Source organism: Streptopelia decaocto (genome assembly GCF_964273445.1).
Source record: "Streptopelia decaocto genome assembly, chromosome: 3".
In the NCBI taxonomy this organism is placed as follows: domain Eukaryota; kingdom Metazoa; phylum Chordata; class Aves; order Columbiformes; family Columbidae; genus Streptopelia; species Streptopelia decaocto.
The window spans coordinates 23,205,753-23,230,059 of record NC_138656.1 but is presented as its reverse complement, the minus strand read 5'-3'; the positions used below and the strand labels follow the sequence as shown (position 1 = coordinate 23,230,059).

The following is a 24,307-nucleotide window of genomic DNA, read 5'->3' as shown; positions in this document are numbered from 1 at the left end:
AGTCTGCAAGAAAATTGAAGAGACCGTAATCTTTGCTGGTTAAAATGAGAGAAAACCAGAGCAGCTCCCTCTCACCATCAGTTGCAACACCCTTCACAAGTCTTTCTTCTCATCAGAAATGACCAACGTGCAGCTTGAGTAATCTGGAGTTGCTTATGCAACATCAGCACAGCTCAGAGCACAGAGCCTGTCTACCAAAATCTAGTGTTCAGCATTAGGGTAATGTATTCACATCTGGGTGCTGCAGTGTCAGGCAGGTATTCACAAAGCAGAAAGTTTCAGAAGTGGTTGCAGTCTACGGGGGACAGAGCAAAGGCAAGGGAAAGAAAGTATCGCACTCACTCATGACCAGGGGTACAAAAAGGTAGCAAACAAATGTGTGATTTCTGATTGTCCATCCTCAGATCCATACTTTTCCATCTCTGGCATTCAGTTAGCATCCTTAGGGAGGCCATAAACATATAATGGCATAGATTTTAGGTCCGGGCTTCTAGCACTGTGATAATTTGAGCCTCTTAACATTGCCATTCATCTCCACTGTTCAAATGCTAATAATAGAAGTAATATACCCATTCTGGGGAAGGGAAAGGAAAAGGCAACAGGCAAACACTTTGGGACTTAAGCTAAATTACCAAATTCAAAAGGAAGCTCATTTCATACAACATAGTATAACAGTAATTAATGAGAGATGTAAACATGTTAAACTTTAAAAGGTAGAAAATTAAAGAATTTGTTTCCTATGGGTATATAATGAGATACTTACCGAGTTCCCATGAGAGAGATAAGCAGATATTAAAAGGTCTTTCCAATACCTGTAATGGCTAAGGGCAACAGCTAATTCAATAGATTCGATCAAAATCACCGCTTCTTTCTCCACTTCTGATTTATTACTTTGGCTGTAGTTAGTCATCATTCATTTTAGTTTGCTTTCCAGCAGTCATAAATTATGCCTCATAAATAAAAAGATACAATCAAGGAAATCACATCAAGTCATCTACAGCCCTGGAGTATATTTTCCCCTGGTACTCACACTAATGTCTTTTTAAAGGATAGCTTGCCATGGTTTTGAATATGTCAGAATCACAATTTACCAAGAAGGGTCTTGCAAGAGGGTTGCTGTAACAGCCTCACTGGTAATTTTGAAAGACAACAAATCCAGTCTCATATCTGTATTTAGTTTAATGAAAAAAATCAAGGTTTGTTGCACTGATTAACTGTTTATGCACTTGAATTTAGGATGGCCTTGATGACAGAAACATAGTGCTTGAAGTGGAGCTTAATGAAAGAAATCGTGTGGTTTCAAATGACCCTTCTCTCTACTGCCTACTCTCTACCACGGGAGAGTAAGCATGTTGTTCTGCCAAAGAGTATTTAGAGTAGGTACCACCATTACATCAGTGAAACAATATAGTTATGTCTGCTTTACTTTTCAGAAGCTGAAATCAAGCCTGGTAGCCTAATGAAGGTGTAGTATGAGAAACTCTCTTTACTGAGAAGCAGAGTGCAAAACAAACCTTTCAAGAAAAAATCATTCTTCCAAACGAAATGAAGAGGGGACAATAAGCAGAAAGCACAATGAAGAGCTACATTTATTTTATGTTACTACTTTGTAGTGTATCTTTCTGTCAGGGAGATGGGAAGAAAGGGTGAACTAAAATGACAAAAATCCATATATGAGGGATATTACAAATGGGTGACTATCCATCACTGGCCAGTCAGAAAACCAGTTTCACCCCATTTTAAGATGCAGAAGTCACTGAGCTGTTTGTCAGTAATTAAGCATCACAAACGGCAGCTCAGCCAATGATTTGATGGACAGGCTGGTAAACCAAGTATCATTCTTGTCATCTCTGTAAAGTGACCAAGAGGGCTGACATATTCATCACTCCATGTAGTTAGGTCCTTCCTGTCTTTATGACTTTGCACCATTTTTTTTTTTTTCTCTTTATCTCTCCAAAGTCAGAATATGATTTGTTTACTCTTTGAGAGTCCAAGGTGGAGGACCAAAACCACAATTTCCGCAGTGTATCTTGGGGTATTTCCTAGACCCTTTGCTTGGCTGCAACAACTGGAGTGTGAGAAGCACGTTTCACGAGCAAGAGGGATGCTGTGCCTCCCGCAGCGGTCGGAGGCAGAGAGCTTCAGTGCTGCAGACCCTGTCTCTGTGCACCAGACAGTCCTCCAGGAGAATAAACCTCTGCAGGGAGCCATAAAACTTCCTGAAAAGGGACAATCCTGCTTTTCTGTATTTTACATGTTCCATGCCTGCCGAATGGTAATAAGGATGTGTCCTAAACCAGGAAGACATTAAGCCATTAATCTAAAGAAGCAGTCTTAAGCATACAATTAAGCGCAATTGTAGGTGAGTGACATCGCTCTTGCATGGAAATCACACCATACTCTGACAGCTCTGCTCTGCACATTAGCACTAAATGCCACAAGTCTCTGTTGAAAAGGGCCTTTCCTTAGCTGAAAAAAATGGATCTGACTCTACAGGTTGCTATATGGTAACACTGCACACCATCCTCAGTGATTCTTGAGAAGGGTCTACACACTCTATTTCAGAAAGATTCCAGGAATCGAAAGATTACACTTGCAAACTCATTGAGTTTGTTTTTGTGGGTTTTTTTCAGAAGATCATGCAACTGCATCTGTTTAATACAGCTGAGGATCTCAGGCAGCATGCCAACAAATACCTAAAAGGCCAGATGCTCTAGAAAATGCAAACATCTAAATATACAAATAGACGGATAGAAGGAATTTCAAAGATCTAAGGAATTATTTCCAAGTATGGGTCTGTAGGCACCTTAATACCTCTTAAAAACCCACGGAAACCTAGGAGGTACTAACATGCTTGTGTAGATCTGTCCCTTAAAGAATAAAAGTACTTCCTTGAACAAAAGTGACCTAAGCATTTAGGGGGCATAGTCCCTTTGACCCGCATGAACTGCTAAAGTCACTTCATTTTTGAAAGTGCAACTTTTACTTTTAGACTCTCAAGCCCTAAATATTCAGCTGAAGTTTCCACAAAAACCCCCCAAACCAACAACAAACAAACAAACAAACAGCCAAATCAAAAACAAAACCAAAAAACCAGATTCCCAAAATACTGTCTTCAGATACAAAGAAGCTGTCAGAGTTCATTAAATTAAACCTCAACACCTCCAAAAATGCTAGAGAGAGCCCCATCACAGCACTTTGATTTTATCTGCATTCTGCTGGAGGAAATTCAGTTGCATTTAAAGTTTTATGTCCAGCAAACAAGCCTCAAATGCAGAGACAGCAGAATCAATATCCAGTTTAAGTGAAATATAAATCTGGGTTTCATCAGCATAACAGCAAAAGCCAAGCCCTATACTTACGAATAACTTGTCTCACAGGCAAGATATAAATTGTCAACAATGGAAGGGCTCAGAAGAAATCCCAGAGGACTGCTGCAAGTGACATCAGCAGAAGACAAACATGTGCATGCAAAAATCTCTCCTAGTGAAATAAATGGCCACCAGTGAAAAACAAAACAAAACACAAAACAGTACAAAACAAAAATGATTTAAGGTCCTAGTCAACAGCTCAGCCTGATTATGGAGTAGAACTGGGATCAAAACCAAAGTCTTAAACAGGAATCTGGTCAAGAGACTTTCTTTGTTACCCATCACTAATAGATCATTAAAAACTTCAGCTTAAGCAAGTCTCTGTGGTACCAACTTCCCAAAAAACAGCTCCTGACTGAGATAACTGAAGGTTGGTGCAATTGAGAATATCCCATAGCCAACATCTACAACTTCCAGCTCAGATAACTGCCTGGGATGTTTTTCTTTATCTAAGAAAGATTCCTAACGAATCAGCAGGGCTTGGGTCTGCTACACCACTTGCTACCTATCCAGCCTCATCTGAACCTGAATTCACGTTCTGCACAGATCCTGACTGTAATAGCAAGGAGATCTGGTCTAACAACAGTTCTGCTGTAAGGAAACTACCACAAATGGATGGCAGACTTCAGACTGTTGTGCGCCTACAGATGGGTCCTACACAGGCATTAAAGGAAAGCTGGGAGAAAGAAATGGAAACCTTAATATTTGCACACAGTAGGATTCAAAACACAAAAAGTTCACCTTAAAGTGTGCTGTTTCCAGCACAGGAAGGGTTTAGCAGCTCTCGCCACAAGAGAAGTGACAACTGGAAATATACCCTTGTGTATTTGAAGTGCAATAAATTTTCAGGCTTTACGTAATTATAATTTTTGCTTCGGAATGTATTGTTCTAGCACCTCCTGTACTGCTAAGTTTAGAGAAGATGTCATTAAGTAACTGAAGGAAATCAGGTAACTGGCATCTGCAATCAGAACTAAGAAGCAGTCAGGTCACAGATTCTCATCATTTCCTTCAGCACAAAGCTAACAGACACACTTTTCACACTGATAGTTACCTTACAGACATGCTGCCAATCCAGAAACATCGAAAGGAACAAAACAGGTTTGTGACTGTCAAGCAGAGAAGAAAGGCTTTGTGAATGCTGCAGTGAGTACACTTTTCTAGTAGCATCCTAGGCTGTCTTTTCAATAGTCTTATGTGTCCCTTCAGAATACTTTTCTTATGCAAATTAGAGCTGCTGGAACTGATTTATGAAGAAAGCCACTGCATTTCTCCCTCCAGGCCACAGGACTCTGACAGTAAAGGAGCAAGAGGCAGGAGACACAGGTTGAAACAGGGGACAAATAAGAGATATGTAGTCAGGAACTGGAACATGGTCCCCACACAGGTTGTACAATCTTAACTCTTGGAGATGGAAGGATGAAGAACTTGACCTAAAACTCAACTGGACACAGCCCTGAGCAGCCTGCTCTACAGGACCTACTTTAAGCAGGGAGTTAGGCTACATGCCTTCTGGATGTCCCTTCCAACCTACACAACTTGGTGAGTCTACAACCCGTATACATGTCACAGCTAGATAAACTAATGTGATAAAGCAACTTTTGAGATTGAATTCTTCATGGTTTCTGGCTACCAAAAAGAACGCAATGATAATAGCAGAGCTACCAAACAATCCGATTTGTACAGTGCACTCCCATCAAATTTGCGGATGACACCAAACCGGAAGGGTCCCATCGATACGTTGAAGGTCAGGTCTGCCATTGAAAGGCCAGAGGAACAGGTCGACGTGAAGTCTTGCACTTGGAAAGGAATAACTCCTTGCAGCACTACAGTGTAGGGACTGACCAGCTAGGGGGCACCTCTGCTGGAAAGGACCTGGTCTTAGTAGACAGGAAGCTGAACAAGAGCCAGCAGTGTAATCTGGCAGCAAAGATGGCCGACAGCATCTTGAGCTGTTTAACAGGAGCATAGCCAGACAATTAAAGGAAGTGATTACATGCCTTTACTTAGCATTTGTTCCATTTTGGCCCCTGAATTCAAGAAAGATATTGATAAATTGGAGCAAGTTCAGGGGAAGGCCACCAAGGTAATGAGAGGATTGGAGAACCTGGCCTGTAAGGAGAAGCTGTGGGATTGGGGCTTGCTCAGCCTGGAGAGGAGATGACTTTGAAGGGATACAATCACAGTCCCCCAGCACCTACCCACAGGCTAACAAGAAGGTGGGTCCAGGTTCTTCATAGTGGTATGTGGAGGGAGGGACAAGAGAAAACAGATATAAATTCAAACAAGAGAGGTTCAGACTGGGCATAATAAAAAAGCTTTTTTCACAATGAGGACAGCCAAGCAGTGGAGCAGACAGCCTTGAGAGGTTATACAGTCTCCCTCCCTGGATGTTTTCAAGAGGGAACTGGATAAAGCCCTGTGTAACCTCATCTGATCTCTTAAATGAGCCTGTTTTGAGCAGGAAGCTGGACTGGATGGCCTCATGAGAGCCCTTCCAACCTGAATTATCTTGTGAGCCTATAAAGCAAATGAGCCTGTAAAAGACAGATTGCCACCACCTTGCAGGAGCTCGTGGGGTGGAATGCACTGTGTTTCATACATTTCAAAACAAATCCAGAATTGAGCAATTTTAAATATATTCATTTATTTAAAGGAAAAAGGTTGTAAAGACTTCTGAGCACAGCCAAACCCATCTTCAAGACATATCATGTCTACAAATCTTGTGTACAGAATCAGTAGTGAGGTTTACTGGTATCCTGTTAAATGTCAAATAAGTGTGCTTATTTGTAGACATCATCATACTAAAAAAATCAGCCTCATCCTGCTATGATACTACATTCACTTACCTTTAGAAACATCAAATGCAGGGCTTCTTTTTTAGTGAGGGTCTAAATTCCATTAACTCATATAAAAACTTGGAATAGATGTCAGAGGGTTATAAATAGCAAAGTTCTCAGTTCATAGGCTTAAATCAAGTAAAACCTTATATTATCACTATATGGTAAAAAAAAAAGATGCTGAAATTTGTAACTTTGACACAGAAAACGATTACAGGTGAAAGGAAGTAATCACTTTAGGTTTAAGGGCCAAGATACATGTATGTAACTTGGGCCAAATATCCATGGCACTATTCATAGCCAGTGATGATGATACCTACTCCACAGCTGGACTGATTCCAACAGTACCACTGACTTCTAGTGAGGAAAGAGACTACTCAGTCTGAATGGCAGAACTGGTCTCCTTGCTTTATCTTAGCCTCATACAAAAAAAACCCAATAGTAAAAATACCAATGTATATGGGAAGTAACAACAACCATCAACAGTAAATTCACTTTTGAACCACCCATGAAAACTGCTTGTGATCCCAACATCTATTTTAAGGAGAAAACAACCCCAGTCCCTCTTGCTATAAACTGCGTTAAGATCATAAAGTCAAAATTAATTCAGAAGAGATCGGGGGAGGATGGAAAAAGAAAGAAAAACTAATTAAATGAAATGAAGCTGCCTTTTAAGAACCAGAATTTCACATTACTCAAATAATATTAGAGCCTTGCAAAAGCTCTGGAGGGTACACAAAAATTTAACATACAAGAAACAGGCACTCAGGATTCAGCCCAAGAAAAATGACTGCTAAATGAATATATTGCTTGTGTAAAATTATTTTCAGCTCTCAACTATTTAAAATACATTAACAATAATCATTCAGGTATCACAATACTATTAACATTAGAAATGAGATGTATATGTTAGTTGTAGGTGTAAAGTAAGGTTCTCAAAGAGTACTGAAACCACTTCAGTTCCCACCTGATATTCATATTCGGTGTAAGGCAGCAACTTGTCATCTTTGAAGGAGGTTGAAGAGCCATTGTACACGAGTGCGAGGTCTAAATTTACATGGGCTTGAGTCGTTCGCCTTCTGTAAAGTTCGTAGTATAAAATCTTCCCATTTGGCTGCTGTGGGCCAGTCCACAGGACGGAAGACATTGACTGAAAGCCCCCAGCTCTGGTCTGTATTTCTATGAGAGGGGCAGGCTGCAGTGCTGGGGGGGACTCCAGTGTCTGCACCGATGCCCACTCACTGGAGGCACAACCCAGCTCTGTGCAAGCTTGGAGCTGTACTTCATACCTTCGGGAAGACAAATCAGGTATAAAGTGATTAAAACACTGCAAGCACAAATATGAACTGTGCATGAGATCTTAAGTATACATGAGAGGTTTCTTAATTTTTCTCAGTCTTTGGCATTTTTGAAGAAAACCATTTGTATGGACACACAAATTATGTGCTGTGCCAGGTATAGCAAAAAATGAAGAACACTGCCTTCTGGATTTTGATTTTTTTTATTTTTCCAGAGCAGAGTCAATATCTGCAGGAGTCAAGTGATCAAAATAGTTTTGATTTTGATGATATGAATCAAAATGATGATTCTTTGTAAGAGATGATTTGGATATAATTTGAGAGCTGTAGAACTTCACTCTATTACTCTTCTCTCTTTGGATTCAAATTAGTTACATGTAAATTGTAGACAGTCTTATCAAGCATGCAAAACACAAAAATTATGCCTACACAAATATATAAGGAAAGGTCAGGTAAAAAATCAAGAATTAGTAGGGAAGATATTACTTCAGTATCAAGTGTGCTCCTTCTGTAGCCAAGTCCGGTACCCTTTCTTAAGTTTTAGCTTTCACTTAAACACAAGTTGCTCGTTTTCAGCTCAAAGGTGCTGGTGTATTCTTGGTGTGACTCCATGATCAGCTCAGCTACACTGTGAATGGGTGAGCTAAAACACCTTTTATCTGCCCACCCTGAACTTCGTGAACTAAAGCCCTATTTATTCTTGAAGGCAGACATCTTGCAAAAGATAGATGTGTACAAGATTGAAGATTTTGGAGTCTATAGCAAAGTACTGAATTGCCCCTTGTATTAATTACAACCAAAGTCAACCCCTATGCAGTTCGCAAAATGATATATAGCTGGTGTTACTATAAATTTAAAAAATCCTGGTTTTATCAGGTGCTCTTTAGGAAGCAAAACCCCATGGGCCTGACTATCTGTTTAAACAAGATGGTTGAGCTGTCTGCCAGCCCACTGAATGCCCTTGCAGCATTAATTTCACGAATGAGGTTTTCCAGGCTTACCTACTGTAGGGTTGTAGCTCTGCCACAATGTACGACCGTCTCAGAAAGGAAACATGAGATGCATTGAAGTCAACAATTTTCTTTCCTGTTTCAGCAGGCTTGTGGATCGAGATTGTGTAGTTTCTAATGTCACCGTTGACTTTGATAGGAGGATCCCAGGCCACCAAAATCTCTCTTGAGGACCATGCCTGCAACCTAGGAGGCAACAGCCCAGATGGAGCAGAAGGGTTGGTTTTTATCTGAGCTGGTGGGCTGGTCACACTCCCTTGACTGTTATTTGCGGTAACAGTGTAGCTGTACTCCATGCCTGGCATTAGGGTGAAATCAAGATAGCGAGTTTCCAGACCTGAGTAAACAAGTACACCATCCCTCCTTAGCTCATAGCTTGTGACTTTACCATTAGGATTAGCGGGAAGTTTCCAGGTGATTTCAATTGACTCTGAACCCATGGCAAGCAGCCTGGGGGCTTCCATATTTAATGGTGGGGCCTCCATAGTTATCACTGACTGGGACATGCTAGATGTGCAGCCGCCCGCAGTACAGGCAACCAACACAAAATCATACTGGGTGTAAGGCTGTAAATTAGAAACCAACATTTGCAAACTTTTGCCAGGATAATACTCTTCATTGTTTAATTTCAATATGTACTTGGTGATATCTCCATTTTGTATTTGGGGAGGTGCCCAAGATGCATTAATTTGAGTGGCACTGACAGCCTGCAGAGATGGTGGATCCACAAAGGCAGGAGCTGCTTCCAGCGTCTGTATTGCAGCTGGTTCACTGGTGGAGCAGCCTCCCATCGTGCAGGCAACTATCGCGTAACTGTACATTGAATAGGGCAGCAAGTCTTCATCCGTGTAGTTGAAAGTCGCAGCGTCGAAGCTGAAAGGGTAGAGAACATCGTTCTTTAGCAGCCTGTATGACTGAAGAATACCATTGGGCTGTGCTGGGGAGGCCCACGAGATGAGCACTTTATGGGGGTTAACTGAGGCCAAGTATAACCTGGGGGCAGCAAGACCTTTTGGGGCAGTTTGACTAGTCTTTGCCACTGTCCAGGAGCTGTCAGCAGAGCCTGCTGCATTCCAGGTGCGTATTTTATATTCATACCTTGTCCATGGCTGCAAACCTTTATCATTATATATGAATGTGTTGCTTTCAGTGTTATATTCTGTGAAAACAATTTTTTCATCTTCTGTTGTTGCTCTGTACCCTGCAGCATTTTCTTTTGTGTGTCTGTGAATAACTTCATAGCGAATTATTTTTCCGTTTGGATTAATTGGCTGCAACCAGCTCAGTTCAATGTTGGTAGCGTTCACTGCCTGGATTACAGGTGCCATCTGAGACACTGGAGGTGCTTCATCTGTTTGGACCGGCTGGGGTGGAGAACGGGTGCAGCCGGCTGCGTTGCAAGCCTCCAGCACAAGGGTATAGAGGGTGTACGGCTCAAGGCGCCTGAAGAGGAACTGGCGAGATAAACCACTATACTCCAGGTTGTCATCGCTGAATATATTGTAAAACTGGGGGAAAAAAAGAAATAGAGAAATAAATAGAGAAATAAATAAATAAAGAACAGAAACCAGGATAAAAGGAAAAAAGGGTAAGAGCTATTAGCCAATGATTCAGAAACTTAGTTCCTTTCTAGCAACAATCACTCCACAAACAGATCATTGAGACAGAAGGAATGTTTTGATCCAGTTTTCTTTCTTTTCTTTTTTTTTTTTTTTTTTTTTTTTCCATTTTGGATGCAGTAATAAATCACTTAGTGACAGTTTTCATTATATTTATTTGTTATCAAGTTTCATTGCAAAGCTCTCACGGGCTAGCACAAAGCTTCTCACAGACTAACTCTAGAGAAAATCACTTAAGACAAAAACTTCAAATAAACCCCTTTAGTTGCAAACCTTGCAGGTAAAGGTTTACACTGAGTTGAAATCATTGAGCTAAAAGAAGTCCCAAACTTCAGAACAACATTTTGTCAAACCCAGGTTTTCTAGAAACTCATTTTGGCAATGTCTAATGTATGTCAAGTAAGACTATGAGCTTTCTTGCATAGCTTTCTATAGGTTAAATTAACAATTTGGTTCACTGTAAATGAACGTTTACAGTCATGGGGTAGCACAGGAATGTTAATACTAATTTTAAGACAACCACAAGCAGAGAGTGCTCACAGAATGCCTTCTGCTTACATTGGACTTCTATCTTATTTTAAAGCATAATGCATTTAACGAGTCCTTTTCAGAGAAAATGTTTAAATTTGATATTCAGCATTTCCTCTCTTTTTTGATCCATTAAAGTGTCAAGATGAAGATTACCTTAATCACACCATTGGGCTGGGAGGGCTCTGACCATTTTAGCAGCAGAGCCCTGCCATTTTCTTTCTTTTCCACAGTGAAGTTGCTCAGGCCACTGGGTGAAGCTTCCAATGTGCGCACAGATGTCCAGGGGCTTGAAACCTGCCCAGCATTGTTTACAGCTACGACATGAATATGATATGTTGTGAAAGGTTTCAATCCAAATAAATGAGCCTGATGCTTTGTTCCCTGAAGCAAGAATACAGATGTTTGAGTTAGTTAAAAAAGTAATCAGCATCTGTGGTTTATGTCACTTGGAAAATGAGGTCTCAGCTCTGGGTCACTTCTGACCGCTTTGCAGAATACCCCATCTGGTTACCAGGATTTTTTGGTGTGTTTCCGTAGCTGAACCTCAAAAAGCAGCTCTTAGGCTTTAAAAAAATATCTATCATTAAGGTGGAGCCTTTGGAGCTGACTCCTGGGGAGTCCTGCACAGTCCAAACTCCAGCTAGCAAACAACTTGTATTTCGTTCAGCACGCGTTCAAGTTTTGCACAGTAAGGACCGAGTGCCTGGCACTCTGCAGGACTCAAGTACATGTGAAACCTATGGTATATGAGTGATGCCTGCCTTTAAAGAATCCTTACACATCTTGTGTATAGAAGTGACATTTGATAGCCATGCCATCCTGCTCTACCTAGAGCATTGTAATATGGATAGACAACAGTGTTTCCAAGAGCACGGTTTCATTCCCTTACTGAAAACAAATCCCTTAAAAGTGAGGGGTGGGAGGGAAGTGAGTGAGGGCAGGAGGGAATAAACTGGTTTCCATGTTCCTGCTTTGTAAAGATGTCGCTTGAGATAAATTACAAGGTAAGATGATTGCGGGGCAACCCCCTGCCTGACAAGAGCCCTCTTTGCTTCTCCAGGTTGGAGGAAGCAGGCACACTGCTGATGGAGACACAGGCCATGGGGCTGGGCCCTCCCTGGTGCCAGACCCTCTCCTCGCACCAGTGCGGAGAGGCTCGGGGGAGCACCCCCATTAATCCCACCAGGCTCTGCCAGGGCTGGGGCTGACCTGCAACCACACCAGACCACAGTCCAGCTCAGGGCCATGAGGCTGGATGCAGACCAAGGGACATCAGCTATGGCCAGAGGCACCAGTGGCATCGCAGCTCACCCCGAAGAGCCTCTCACACAGACCTGAAACCGCGCAAATATGAGGCAAAGCACAAATTTAGGTCTAGGCAGGAAGGCGACACAGCCATAGCAGTGTTTTGAACAGCCAAGGAAGACCAAGTGGCAAACAAAGGACGGGGTAACACGTTTCAGTAGGAGACTGTTCAGATTTGTCTCATCAGAGGAACAAGGAAGAAAGGAGTTCAGCTGATCACCAATATATTTAATATCATTTTTAGTTGTGCTTTTGCATTAATTATATATACCTCAAGAAGGGGAGTGCAGGAATTCAGTTTCCTTTGTGTGGCAGATACAGCTGAAGTCAATTTCCCTGTTTCTGGAAGTCATATTAAGTTGTTAAATGCTAACACTTCCAATTGTTTAATATTTAAACATTTGTTAAGCTATCAGACTCTGAAACAAATTTTAAAGAAATATTAATTTCTCTTTTTTAAATATTAAAAGTTAGATCATAAATATTTAAATAGTTATTTCCTCACAACAATGAGTTAGTCTTTTAGATAAATATAGCACAGCATTTGAATGACCATTATGAATATTAAATCTGAGGATGCCACAAGTACAGATTATAAACATACTTTTCTGATAAATGATTCCTTTTTCTGTTAAACAGGGCAAACACTAGCAAGATTAATAATGCAAAAAAGTATAATTCTTTGTTAGGAATTCTCAGTCATCACTGCCAAAAAAGCATAAGCTCAAATGCAAATAGCAATCACCTCGAACAGATTATATATAAAAAAGCTCTGGCTGCTGTGGGACATTTAGAGATATCTTTTGTCATAAGAAACATGGAAAGCATGTGGGCTATAAAGCAAAAACATATGTATATTGTCAATAGCAGCACCTGTCCAATTACAGTTTATTTCAGTATGGAGAATTTAGTTCAGCCCCTAGATGGCAATACTATCAAACACTTTTTGTAACATGAGTACTTAATGATTAACAACGTGCGTTCAGTCATCCAACATACTCAAGGCAGCCATTAAAAAAATAACAAAACTGATTTCATTATAGATTCTTTTAATAAACATTTATGGCTTAGATCCTTGAAAGTGGAAGCGTTCAAACTGCCATAGCCAAAAAAACCTATACAGCTGAATGCAAAATTATGAACTGCAGGTTAAAGTACAGAGCTCAAATTGAAGTTCATGCTTAGCATAAAAATCTGGCATCAGAAATTATGTTGGCACAAAACATGATTAAAATTAGCTTTACAATTGGATGTAGTCTGTATTAATAGTTTTTATGAGGACAGTTATCTATTAGGTTTTCAAAACACAACTTTTAAAAGCCTAAAATTTACATTCCGTGGTTCGGGGGTTGGGGATGGGAGGAAGGGAGCACACAACATTAAATTACTGCCCCTGAACTGCTAGACAGAGGCTCTCCGAAGGTACAAACACATTATTACACACATCATACAAAAAGCAATGGCTCTGCTTTCTAATCAGCTGCATCAGGGTGGGCTTTTGTGACAGCAATGCTACAAAGCACTTCATTTTTAACCAGAAAACCGGCATATTTTTCATCACCCTCTACCATTTTCCCACTAAACCTCAAGATTTAATTATTTACAATCCTCACCACACTTTGAAATGAAACAAGGATGGAGGGATTTCCTTGCCTGCAGTTCATCATGTTCTCTGGAGACTGCTAAACCATTCCTTCCAGGGATGACTTTTATCCTTGGCTCCTACAGCTACTTCTTGAAGAGCAAATGGTTTACATGTATTTTTGTTTGGTTTGGTTTTGAAGTAAGCTCAGGGGACGTACTCCCAGAATATGGAGCCACGTTTTCTCCCCCTGCACTACTGACATTGCCATTTCTGAATTTGCTCAAAGGCTGATGCTGAAAAGAGGATGGATGACAGTCTCAGTGATTCATTTTAAGAATTACTTAATGTCCTCCCATGACATTTTCAGCCTAGAAATACTGTCTTGCTGGAATGGTCAAATATAAAGAGAAAAATACACCTTGCAAAGGATAGCTCTGTGACCTTTGGCTTCAGCGACAACAGCACAGCCTTAAACAGGCACAGGATCAGAATCATTGCATGGAATATTCTCTCACTCTTTGTCTGCAAAGCCATGAACTCATATATCCCATGTTTACATAGTGCTAACAGGCCAGATTTCATTCACCATTAAAAGTAAACCAACAAAATAAAATTTTAATGCAAACATTAAGATATTCGTACACTGACTGATGATGAAATCTGATGGACTGCAAGCCCACGCTCTCCTTTTTCTGTCTCCTACTGTGAAGCATTCTCAGTCATTAAATTAAGAATAATCCAGCAAACATCTAAGTGTGTGCACTCTCACATTCCTCCTATAAGGCCCGTCCTTTTAACATAAACACTACAGAAATGGACACCTGAAGTGAGCTGTGAGGAGCCACCATGACCTGATCCAGCAGCACCGCTCCTCCAGGCAGGACCCCACTTTTGGTTTTGCTGAGTAAAATGCTTCACGCGCTGCCAGTGGCAGCACAAGCTGTTAACAGCAACAAATACACTGCTCGGCTAATTCCACTCTTCTAACTGTAAATTAGGATAAAAGTTATTTAAAACAAAACCCTGTTTTAACACATTTTTCAAAACATAAAATGAGATAACATGAATCATTAATAATGTATCCGCCAAGATTTGCTTCAGATTGCCTTTTTTGTTTGTTTATTTTTTAATTCATGAGCACAGAAGTCACTTAAAGTCTGGAAACAAATTAGCATAGTCTTTCATGCCGTTCAAAGGCAGTGGCATCCATAATGCAAGGTGCCTGCCTTCCTCCTCCCCATCACGGGCAAGGCTGCGCAGCCTTCAAGGGTCTGACGATTTTACACTGCCCACTGTGATTGCTTTTGACTACTCGAAGTGCCCCTAAGGTAGCAACAGGGTCAAGAGGTCTTTGTAGGTTGAAAATGATCAAAAATTAGCATTGATCCATAGCTGTCAATAATACTTGGCTCGAGTGGACTCCCTGCACAAATGTTTAAACTGCATACAACTACACAACCTAGTCATCTTCGAATCTATCGATCTGACGAAGCAGCACTTTCCAGTGGTGTCACTCTGGGATCTTCGTCTTTTTTCAAGGCAGGCCACCTTACCAGTTGCCCAGGCCTCAGAGCCTGAGTTCCAAATGTCACAGATATATATCAGATCGCTGAACCACTGAAGAGCTGCCCAATAGGCAGCTTGAGTATCCGTTCTCTTCTTCAGGGGTAATAATAAAAACTCAGCAAGTCCTCACCAGTTATGATAAGGTTATGTTCTGGTTTCTTCTCTCTCTCTATCTTTTTTTCATACAGTAATCCGTATTTGGCACACATCTTTGATAACCAATTAAAAAGCTAGTTCATTCTTTCTGTGAGTGTCTAACTAAACTCAGTGGCATCCGACACTACCACACTGTTAATGGTCCAGGGATGCAAACCTGTTCTTTCATATCCCCCAGACTTAAATTAAAGGAATGTAATTCGGCATGACATTCCCTTGTCTACAGAGGCAGAAATGCTGAACTCTTCATGGGCAAGGGAGGAGAAAGCTATGGTCACCTGGCAGTCAGCACATCAACCCAACCATCCTCCAATGCCAATTTTCAAATTTTCCACCAAGAAATTCAAACAGATTCCTCCACAGGTGACAGAAATGACAGGGAATGCTTGAGGTTTTACTAAGATACTCAGTCTATCCTCACCTTTGTCATCATCCTCTTACCCAGTTCCCCATTTAATCCTGATCCTTTGCCATTTTCAGAAAAGCACTGGGGGTGTTTCCACCTTGGCTCTGATGTTCACTCTTATTTCCCAGCCTAATTCTTAGTTCCTGCCTTCACTCTAAAAATTGCACTGAGGTCATATTCATATGCAATCCCTAACTTGTCCTTTGGGTTGCTTTTGTTCTCAGGCTTATATCATCTACACTGTCCTTTTAATTAAAATAAATCTACTCTAGTCCTAAAGTCTTATGCTCAAATTCACAGGATATAACTTAGGGATACCCGAGGAATCTATTAGTCCCTTCCTGTAGCAGTGTGGACTGGAATGTAAATTATTCCCATGGAAGTACTGAAAAATCTCAAAGGTTAGGCAGAAACCAAAGTGTTCTTCATTTTACCAGAAATTTGCTTCCCTAGAGGTGACCAGAATTTTGATTTTTACCAGTAATTGATGTTGTGCTGTTTACTTTCCTCCCAATTTGTGTTTAAAACTATTTTAGATTTTTCCTTTTCTTTTTAATGGTAAATTTCACTCTTAAACTTTTACTTTTTAAGAACTTTGCATTTCATTTTAGAATTAAAAAAAATGCATTGAAAAAATGTATTTTTCATTTTAAATCATTATTATATTATTTGATATTAGCCAATAGGACTTTTATAGCAGTAACGTATCACATTGGTGATGCTATATAAAAAAACCCATGTATTATGAAAAAGAATCTAAAAAAACATTTAAATAAAATGTTTAAGTTTGTAAAACCAGCGATTTCCTTATTAAATCTAAGATAATTTTGAGACATTTTTGCCCAGGGAATATTCTTCCTAATTGTCTTTGGTTGAGATGAAAAGACATTTTTTCTTTCTAAGCCCTGAGGTGGATCAATGCAGTCTTCTACAGTGGCTAGGAAATGACATTCAGGAATTCATTATATTTGAGCTTGCTTTTTTATGAATACATTTAGGAAAATTTATTTTAAAAATATATTAGAGAAGCTTCAAGTTACAAAGTAAAGCATATAAAATGGCTTTTTTATTAAAACATAAGCTTTGATTACGTGATCATAAAATATTATTTCCTTGAAATTCCTAGCAAACGTAAAGTTTGATGGGTTTTAGCTTTCAACTTTAAGAATGTTCTAATAATATATTTTTAAAACAAATGGTAGTTTTGCCATCAACATTGGAGAACACTAGTCTGTCCTCTATGACTCCACATTCCTGTCCTTTCCTAACAGTACCATGCCAGCAGCTTTTTTAATAAAAAAACCTAATTTACACACCCTGTTTCACTCAGCACATAATGGAATCATTTCCTATGAGAATAGTCCAACATGGACTTGTGGACTATACCAGGGAGAAACCCTTAGAAACAGCAGTAATCCAAATTTAAAATGTTCTGCAAACAGCAATTAATACCTGATATAGAAATACGACATTGCAACTCATTTTCCTCCTTTCTGGCAGAGCAAGTAGGGAACTGTGAATTGCTTGTTGCTGAACCTCTCTGGTGGACATGGTGTCTATTTTCCCAGCAGACAGTTCTCTTTCCCAGCACACCTGGGGACCTGCCGCAGGCTCACCAGGCATCTGAATCCCCAGCTTTGACTTGAAAGCAAAGCACCACAGAGAAAACTAGGATGCATTGCACAGTAGAATAAGATCAAGCACATTTAGCAAGCTGCACTCAGTCATTGTGTTGGCCTATGGGTAGCAGGACACTTTAAAACGACCAACAGTGTTGTGCTTTTGCTGTTAAAACCTTAGAAAAAATCTTTGGGCAAAGTCAACACTCCACTTGCCTTCTCCATGCTATTTCAGCAGGATACTTTTACTTTTTTCTCTTTCCTTTCCTTTTCTTTTTTCTCTTCTTTTTTTTTTTCCTTCCTTTCCCTTTCCCTTTCCCTTTCCCTTTCCCTTTCCCTTTCCCTTTCCCTTTCCCTTTCCCTTTCCCCTTTCCCCTTTCCCCTTTCTTCTTTTTTTTTCTCCTCTCCTCTCCTCTCCTCTCCTCTCCTCTCCTCTCCTCTCCTCTCCTCTCCTCTCCTCTCCTCTCCTCTCCCTCTCCCTCTCCCTCTCCCTCTCCCTCTCCCTCTCCCTCTCCCTCTCCCTCTCCCTCTCCCTCTCCCTCTCCCTCTCCCTCTCCCTCTCCTCTTTCTTCTCTCTTCTTCTCTTCTCTTTTCTTTCTCTTTCATAATTATTTATTTAAAACTCACCGAACAACCCTCAATGCTGCCTTCTCAAAAATGTATTTGAATCTGTATTTATGTAATTTGTACTGAGAAATACTGAAATATAAAAAGATTTTTCTGCGTGACTCAATAAATCAAATAAACCAAAATATCTATGACATGACATTCCACTATAGACACCATCTAGAGGACGATGTTAACATGTTTTCCTAACATTAATATTTTATCTCTAACAACACTCACAAGACCTATTGTATAATAAACCATAGTTTTGTGCCTTTTTTCTCCCTACCCCGCCTGCCCCCAATACCACTTTAAACCATGTTTATTATTCCTCATCATGAGAAAGTGATGGAGAAGGAAAGAATAAGCTCTTTTTATAAACCAGATACCTGACAGGACTGTTATCCCAAAACTTTTTGGTTTGGTCAGTTCAAATCCTTACTTAACCTGAATGATAGTTTTTGTTTTCAATAATCATTCCGGATATGAAGAACTAGAATAAGTTTCTCTTCAAAATAAGACAGGCAGAATCTGAAGCAAAAATTTTAATACTGTCTACTTGAGATACAAGAAGTCATGAGACAAAATACTTAAACCCCACTGAAAAATTATGTGTCACACTCAGTAAAATGCACACATATTGTAGGTTCTGGTCTTTAGCTGAGTGGGGCATGCTTTGTGGAGAGCTGATGGGAGTGAGAGAGGATAGAGCATACGCATCAGCAAAGACTTCATGGTATATGAAATTCAGCATCATATTAAATCACTATCAAACCCGATAGGATTGAGCTGTGAGGTTTTAGTGGTGTTCTGAATTCACACACTGCATAATCTGGAATCTGCATAAACTCATCAAGAACTTGCAATTTGTTGAGGCTGCCTTGGTTACGAAGGAAATGGGAACGAATGATCCTTCAGATGTAGCTTTATAATCTGGGCTAGAAATGTGTCTTCAGGGGAAGCTAAAAAGCTACAAAAGGCAATCACACAAATGCTGGCTGGAGTCTGTATATCTACAGCTACAACTAGTGCACTCACACAGCTGAACTCCAGGAATACGTTTAAAATAAGTTGAGCAGCAACTTTCCATCCACTGTCAACATTTAGGAGAGGTGGTCTTCTCAAGGATTTGTTCTATGTTGTCTGTAGGCTTGGCACAAGAAGGAGAAAACACTTCTGCTCCATAACAGCAGCTAGAGCCTAAGGGCTCAAACCTGCAAATGGTGGGGGGTACATCCCTCAATTAGGAGCACTAGGGAGTTAATGTTATATTTTTCCTAATGCCATAGACCGTATTTTCTATCTGATGTGTTGGCTGATGGCCAGAATGAAGTTAGATGCTTTTGTCAGAACAAACAAAATCTGGACTGCCGCATCAGTGCAGTCCATGTCTTCTTAGACTCAAATCATTTTTTTTCCCCTAGCAATGTCCAGAGCAGCAGGTGTTTTGCAGAAGAGCTTCTGTGATTTTAAACTAATGTAATGAAACCATGGATGTTTTTGTTATCCATAAAAAACGGATAATTTATATACCCAAACTTCTCAACTCAAGGTATCTTGTGGCAATCAGTTTTGCTTTGTTGTAGAGAGAACATGCCAGTGCCATTATCAAATGTTTTGGCTTTTGGTTTAATTTGAAGTTTTGTTTTTCAAGCATCCATGTTGCTCCACTATTTGTGACTACATATATCTGTGCTATAAGCTGCCTTCTTAATCTCCTTTCAAATTATGTCATATATGATACTGTGAAGAAAAGAGGCTCTGAACACTGTAAAACATCTCCCATCTGATCTTAAAATAACCTGGGCACAGTATCTGAAAGTTTTTATTTTCTGTAAAACTTAAAAAAGACTGTTTGGCTGTGTTTTTGGTGAATGGAAAACAGAGGGGAGAAAACCCTTATTTTTCCCTTATAAAAGCAATTATTTTCAATTTTTGCCTTTGCACAGCTCAATAGCCATACTGGAGAAAAAGAAGTGTAAAGAGGAAAAAAAAGTTTGCAGAAAATCTTTAAGGGGACTTGTACAAGGACAATCTGAATCTTAACATAGATTGCAGCTGAACTCCCACATCAGTTTCCTTGAAAATGCCACTGAATGTCAGTTGTGCTCCATAAAATTAAGACTTTGCAGTTATATATGACTTTTCATCATAGGATCTCACATCATGTTACAAACATTAATTAATTAAGTCTCAGGATAACTCCCTGTGTTACTGTGTGCAGCTTCAGGAAACTATAATTATTGTTTTAGATCACATTTTACACAGGTACAATAGATGTGTCATATTATTGCTGCATGCAAGCTTACTTTATTCCCTTTTCTCAATCATTCTGAGTCCTTGTCTCTCTCACCCAACACATGCAGAGCAGTTCTAACTGCTGCTAAGTAGAGGAAGATAACACAGCCTCAAGGCAATTCACAGCTTTAAATCCCTGCTTTCTGTCAACACAATGGAAAATAAAAGCAACATTTTAAAGGAGACTAAAAGGTTTTTACTTCCTACCGGTTTATTCTTTTTTTCTCTGCCCTGTACTGAACAGTCCTAGCTTTTCATTCAAACTTTGCCTGCCATGTAATCACTTCTGAGAGATATTAGAAGGTAAGCATAAACAATTTACTTGGAGCTACATTATACAGGCTGAAGTTTATTCTGAATATGTGGCTGAACGTAGAATGTCACCTTTAAAATGAACTGGGTATTTTAAGAAACAGTAGGCCAAAAAGTATACAAGCCCCTGTCTCTTCAAAGGCTTTCCTTATCCAGGTTTTTCATTCCTTCCCCCAATGCTTTGCACTTCCTACACTAAAATACCTGCTTTCTAAACAGAAAGTAAACTAAAGTGTACAGGAAGCAGTTTGGAAAGGGTGTAGGGTAATTATGCCAATTCATACCACAGATTTGCTCTGCACTTTTTTGTACAGAGCAATGACTCCTAGCAGAAGGCCAGGAGCACACTGGTCATATAGGAAGGGATGTCCTCTCTCTCCTCTGTAGCTGGAGGAAAGTTCATCCTATCTTCTTAATATTAGCAGGGGATATTGATTAGGCATATATTTAGGTGTGCGCTTTGGGGACATATTCCTCAGCAAAGCACAGCTTCCCATGAAAATACTGACAGTTTCAGCAGAAAACTGACACCTTCCTTCCAGAACTTGTGGGATGTTCCTTGAAGTTTGGAGTAGAGGATTCCTACAGGAGATTCCTGCCCTTAATGGTCCTATAAGCTAGTGGAAAGCCTTCACAAGTAGTCTGAAAAACCCCTCTGTCACGTGATGGCAGGAGGAACAAAAATCTTATTTGCCCATTGCAGCTGCGGTGGACTGCACTGTTCGCAAAAATAATGAAGTCCAATAAAGACAAATCATATATTGTTGCATCTCTTCGTAGCTATGTCTTGCCATATGAAGGCTCAGAATCAACTCTACACCAAGAAAAGGACTGAAAAGAAGACAAGAATAAAGAGTGGTTATAGAGTTTGGTAAAGCAACTGGAAGAGAAGTTGCTTACAGGTTTAATGTCTTGAAACCAAATGAAAACAGTGGATGGATGAACTTCCAGATCCTCCTAGGATCATACAGCTACATGTCCCTCTGGCTTAAGCCTTTTAAGTCACACTATTGGGAAGAAACTCACCTTGACACAGCATATGAAGCAGTGTCTGCAGACTGCCCATTCCCATTTTCTGTGCTGTCAGACCAACACTGAATTCATATACATATACAGAAAAGTAGCCAACTAAATCTGCTGCAGTGTGAACAGGAAAAACAGCTAGCTAGCTTCACATATGCATATGTTATATGCATAAATAAAACAGAATCAATCATTCCTTTTCATGTGGTTACACATTCATTGGCCCTTTCTCATGTAAGTCGGGTTTCTCAGTGCAAAGCTTTTGCCAAAAAAGAAGAGAGTCTAAGCTGCTTGTTACTTAGTTAGGGAAGAGGTGAAAGACGTAAATACTGAAATATTACTTGAAAACTGAAGCACAACAAGTTTAGTTCAGATTCTGTATTTTTCTTGGATATTTAAGTTACTTGCGAAATTAAAATCAATCACTAAGTTAACAGATACATAGTTAGGCTGAGTACAAAACAAATTGTGCCCATTTCAGAAATGAAAATGTCTTTACAGAACATTGTTCACTCCAGCATATTACCTTGTAAATCCACTAGTCTCACTGTCTCATCTATTGATTAGCTGCATGTATGCTTGTTACAAATGAGCAATCCAAAAAGAAATTATTAGAATGTAGTCATTTTGGCCCAGAGTTGTAAATATATTCAAGTGCTCAAATATGAAGTTATGTGCTATGGGAAATAGCAGAACCCTTACATTCTGACACAAAACTTGTGTAGCTGGTGTCCTCAGTTACTCTCTATACTCTGTGCAGAGGAAGGGATGTTCTTAACTTTGGTTTTGAATAGCCCTTCAGAGGGGCCTCACTCTCTTTGAAGACAGATTAGGCAGACTAGCCTACATTGGCCATATAAAGTATGTTTTTAAAATTCAGAGCTGTGAGTTTTTATTAATTTCACTTAAGAATCAAAGAGCCAAGAAATCAGTGACAACATTTTCAACCAGCACACAGCAACAGATCATACAGGTGAGCTCTTTTTTTCTTAAGGTGAAAGAGAAAACTATTAATAGCCTCAGAAGTTAAACCACAGCTGTTTCAAAACACTTCAAAATCAATGGAAGTTTGCTTTTGCGTTCTCCAGGGTCTTCATGAGTAGAATAACTAAATGGTGTATGTCGGTGGCATTCAACTAGAACAGGGATTTGGTTTAGTCAATCCATAATATTGAAACAAACATCCCTGACTCCTTATTTCCATGGATAGGGCAACATGTTGGCAACGATATTCAGTTTGAGATGGTGTTACTCCGATCAGTGTGATTTAAAATTTCCATTAACACCCTCAAGCCAAGTATCATACCAAAGCAATTGAAAGTGTTGTGATGCTTCTATACAGGACCCAAAAGATGAAAACCAGCTAAACTGTATGCTAAACAGCTGTTGCAAATTTTTGTCTTGGAAATGTCCTCTTTTAAAAGCCACTTGTTCTCAGCTCTATTTGTCCTCAAAGGGGGCACTGTATTTGACATCAAAGCCAACAGAGCTCAAACTATTGTGTTACCTGGTGGAAAAGGTGATGTTTTTCTTTTCTTTTGTTCTCAGGGTCTCTATTCAGTCTTTTTAGGCCAGGACGTCACAGTAACTTTAAGCACAGCACTTAAATATGTCACTGTCTAAAGCTACAACTATAGCATAAATCTCATGAGAAGAAAATCTAAATTATCATGTCTTGATCCCCTGAAGAGAAAACAATAAAAAATAATTTTATGATACCATAATGACAAGAATAATCCTTCACTTCCTCTGGGAAAAGATGTCTTCCAGACTTCTCATTAATTCTTTTTTAAAGCCTGTTGAAATAGAGTAGCTCTGTAACATTTCATACATTTTGTTTGTGCAAAGTTTTCTTTATGACAAAAACACAGAAAATTTATCACTGCAAGAAGTCCACTTTTCTTATGTTTTTTATATACGAAAACTGCATTTGCAGTTCTGATTTGTGGGACAATTATAAACGTGGTGCTTTTTTTGCAGCCACTAGAGTAACCTCTCCACACTGCATGGAGGATTTGGCTGAGGCTAGGAACTCTGCACTGGATGGGAAAAAAGAATTGGTGCATTCAAACCTTCAGCAGATGGACTTGGAAAAATACTTGAAGCAAAATTCAGAAGCAAAATGAGTAATGATTTGCTGTATGCCTCAGTAGGTTAAATAGATACTGGGATCTCTGTTCATCTTCCTATTGTGAGTATACAGCTCCTTGGAAGCCTTCTGGCACACAGACAACACACACTCCAGGGGTCTCATTCAGATGGACCATACCTCAGCAGCAACATTGTCTCTATGTTAGGGTGGTGTGGGCACAGAAGCTTAGGAGACATATGTGCTGCATAAAGAAGGAAGGAGGAACAGCCATGGGTTAGTTTAAAAAATAAATCTACAGCTGCAAAGTCAAAGAGGTTAGTGGAGGTTACTGTGCTGCAGGTCCAGCTGCTGCTTTTGCACCAGTCATAGGTTGTCTGAAGCGGACATGTAAGTATCACAGTATCACAGTATGTTAGGGATTGGAAGGGACCTCAAAAGATCATCTAGTCCAATCCCCCTGCTGGAGCAGGAACGCCTAAGTGAGGTCGCACAGGAACATGTCCAGGCAGGTTTTGAATGTCTCCAGAGAAGGAGACTCCACAACCTCCCTGGGCAGCCTGTTCCAGTGCTCTGTCACCCTTACTGAGAAGAAGTTTTTTCTCAAATTTAAGTGGAACCTTTTGTGTTCCAGCTTGATCCCATTACCCCTTGTCCTATCATTGTTTGCCAC

At 39.9% G+C, this 24,307-nt stretch overlaps 1 protein-coding gene across 1 annotated transcript in view; it reads right to left on the bottom strand.

Annotated features, from left to right (window-relative positions):
* Positions 1-24,307, bottom strand: part of USH2A (usherin) — a 383,410-nt gene that overhangs the window by 18,923 nt on the left and 340,180 nt on the right. Inside the window, exons 61-63 of the mRNA XM_082050056.1 lie at positions 10,823-11,050; positions 8,511-10,027; positions 7,179-7,500 (exon numbers count right to left, since the gene is read on the bottom strand). Of these exons, the coding sequence (XP_081906182.1) occupies positions 7,179-7,500; positions 8,511-10,027; positions 10,823-11,050 (2,067 nt within the window). The remainder of the gene's footprint in view (positions 1-7,178; positions 7,501-8,510; positions 10,028-10,822; positions 11,051-24,307) is intronic.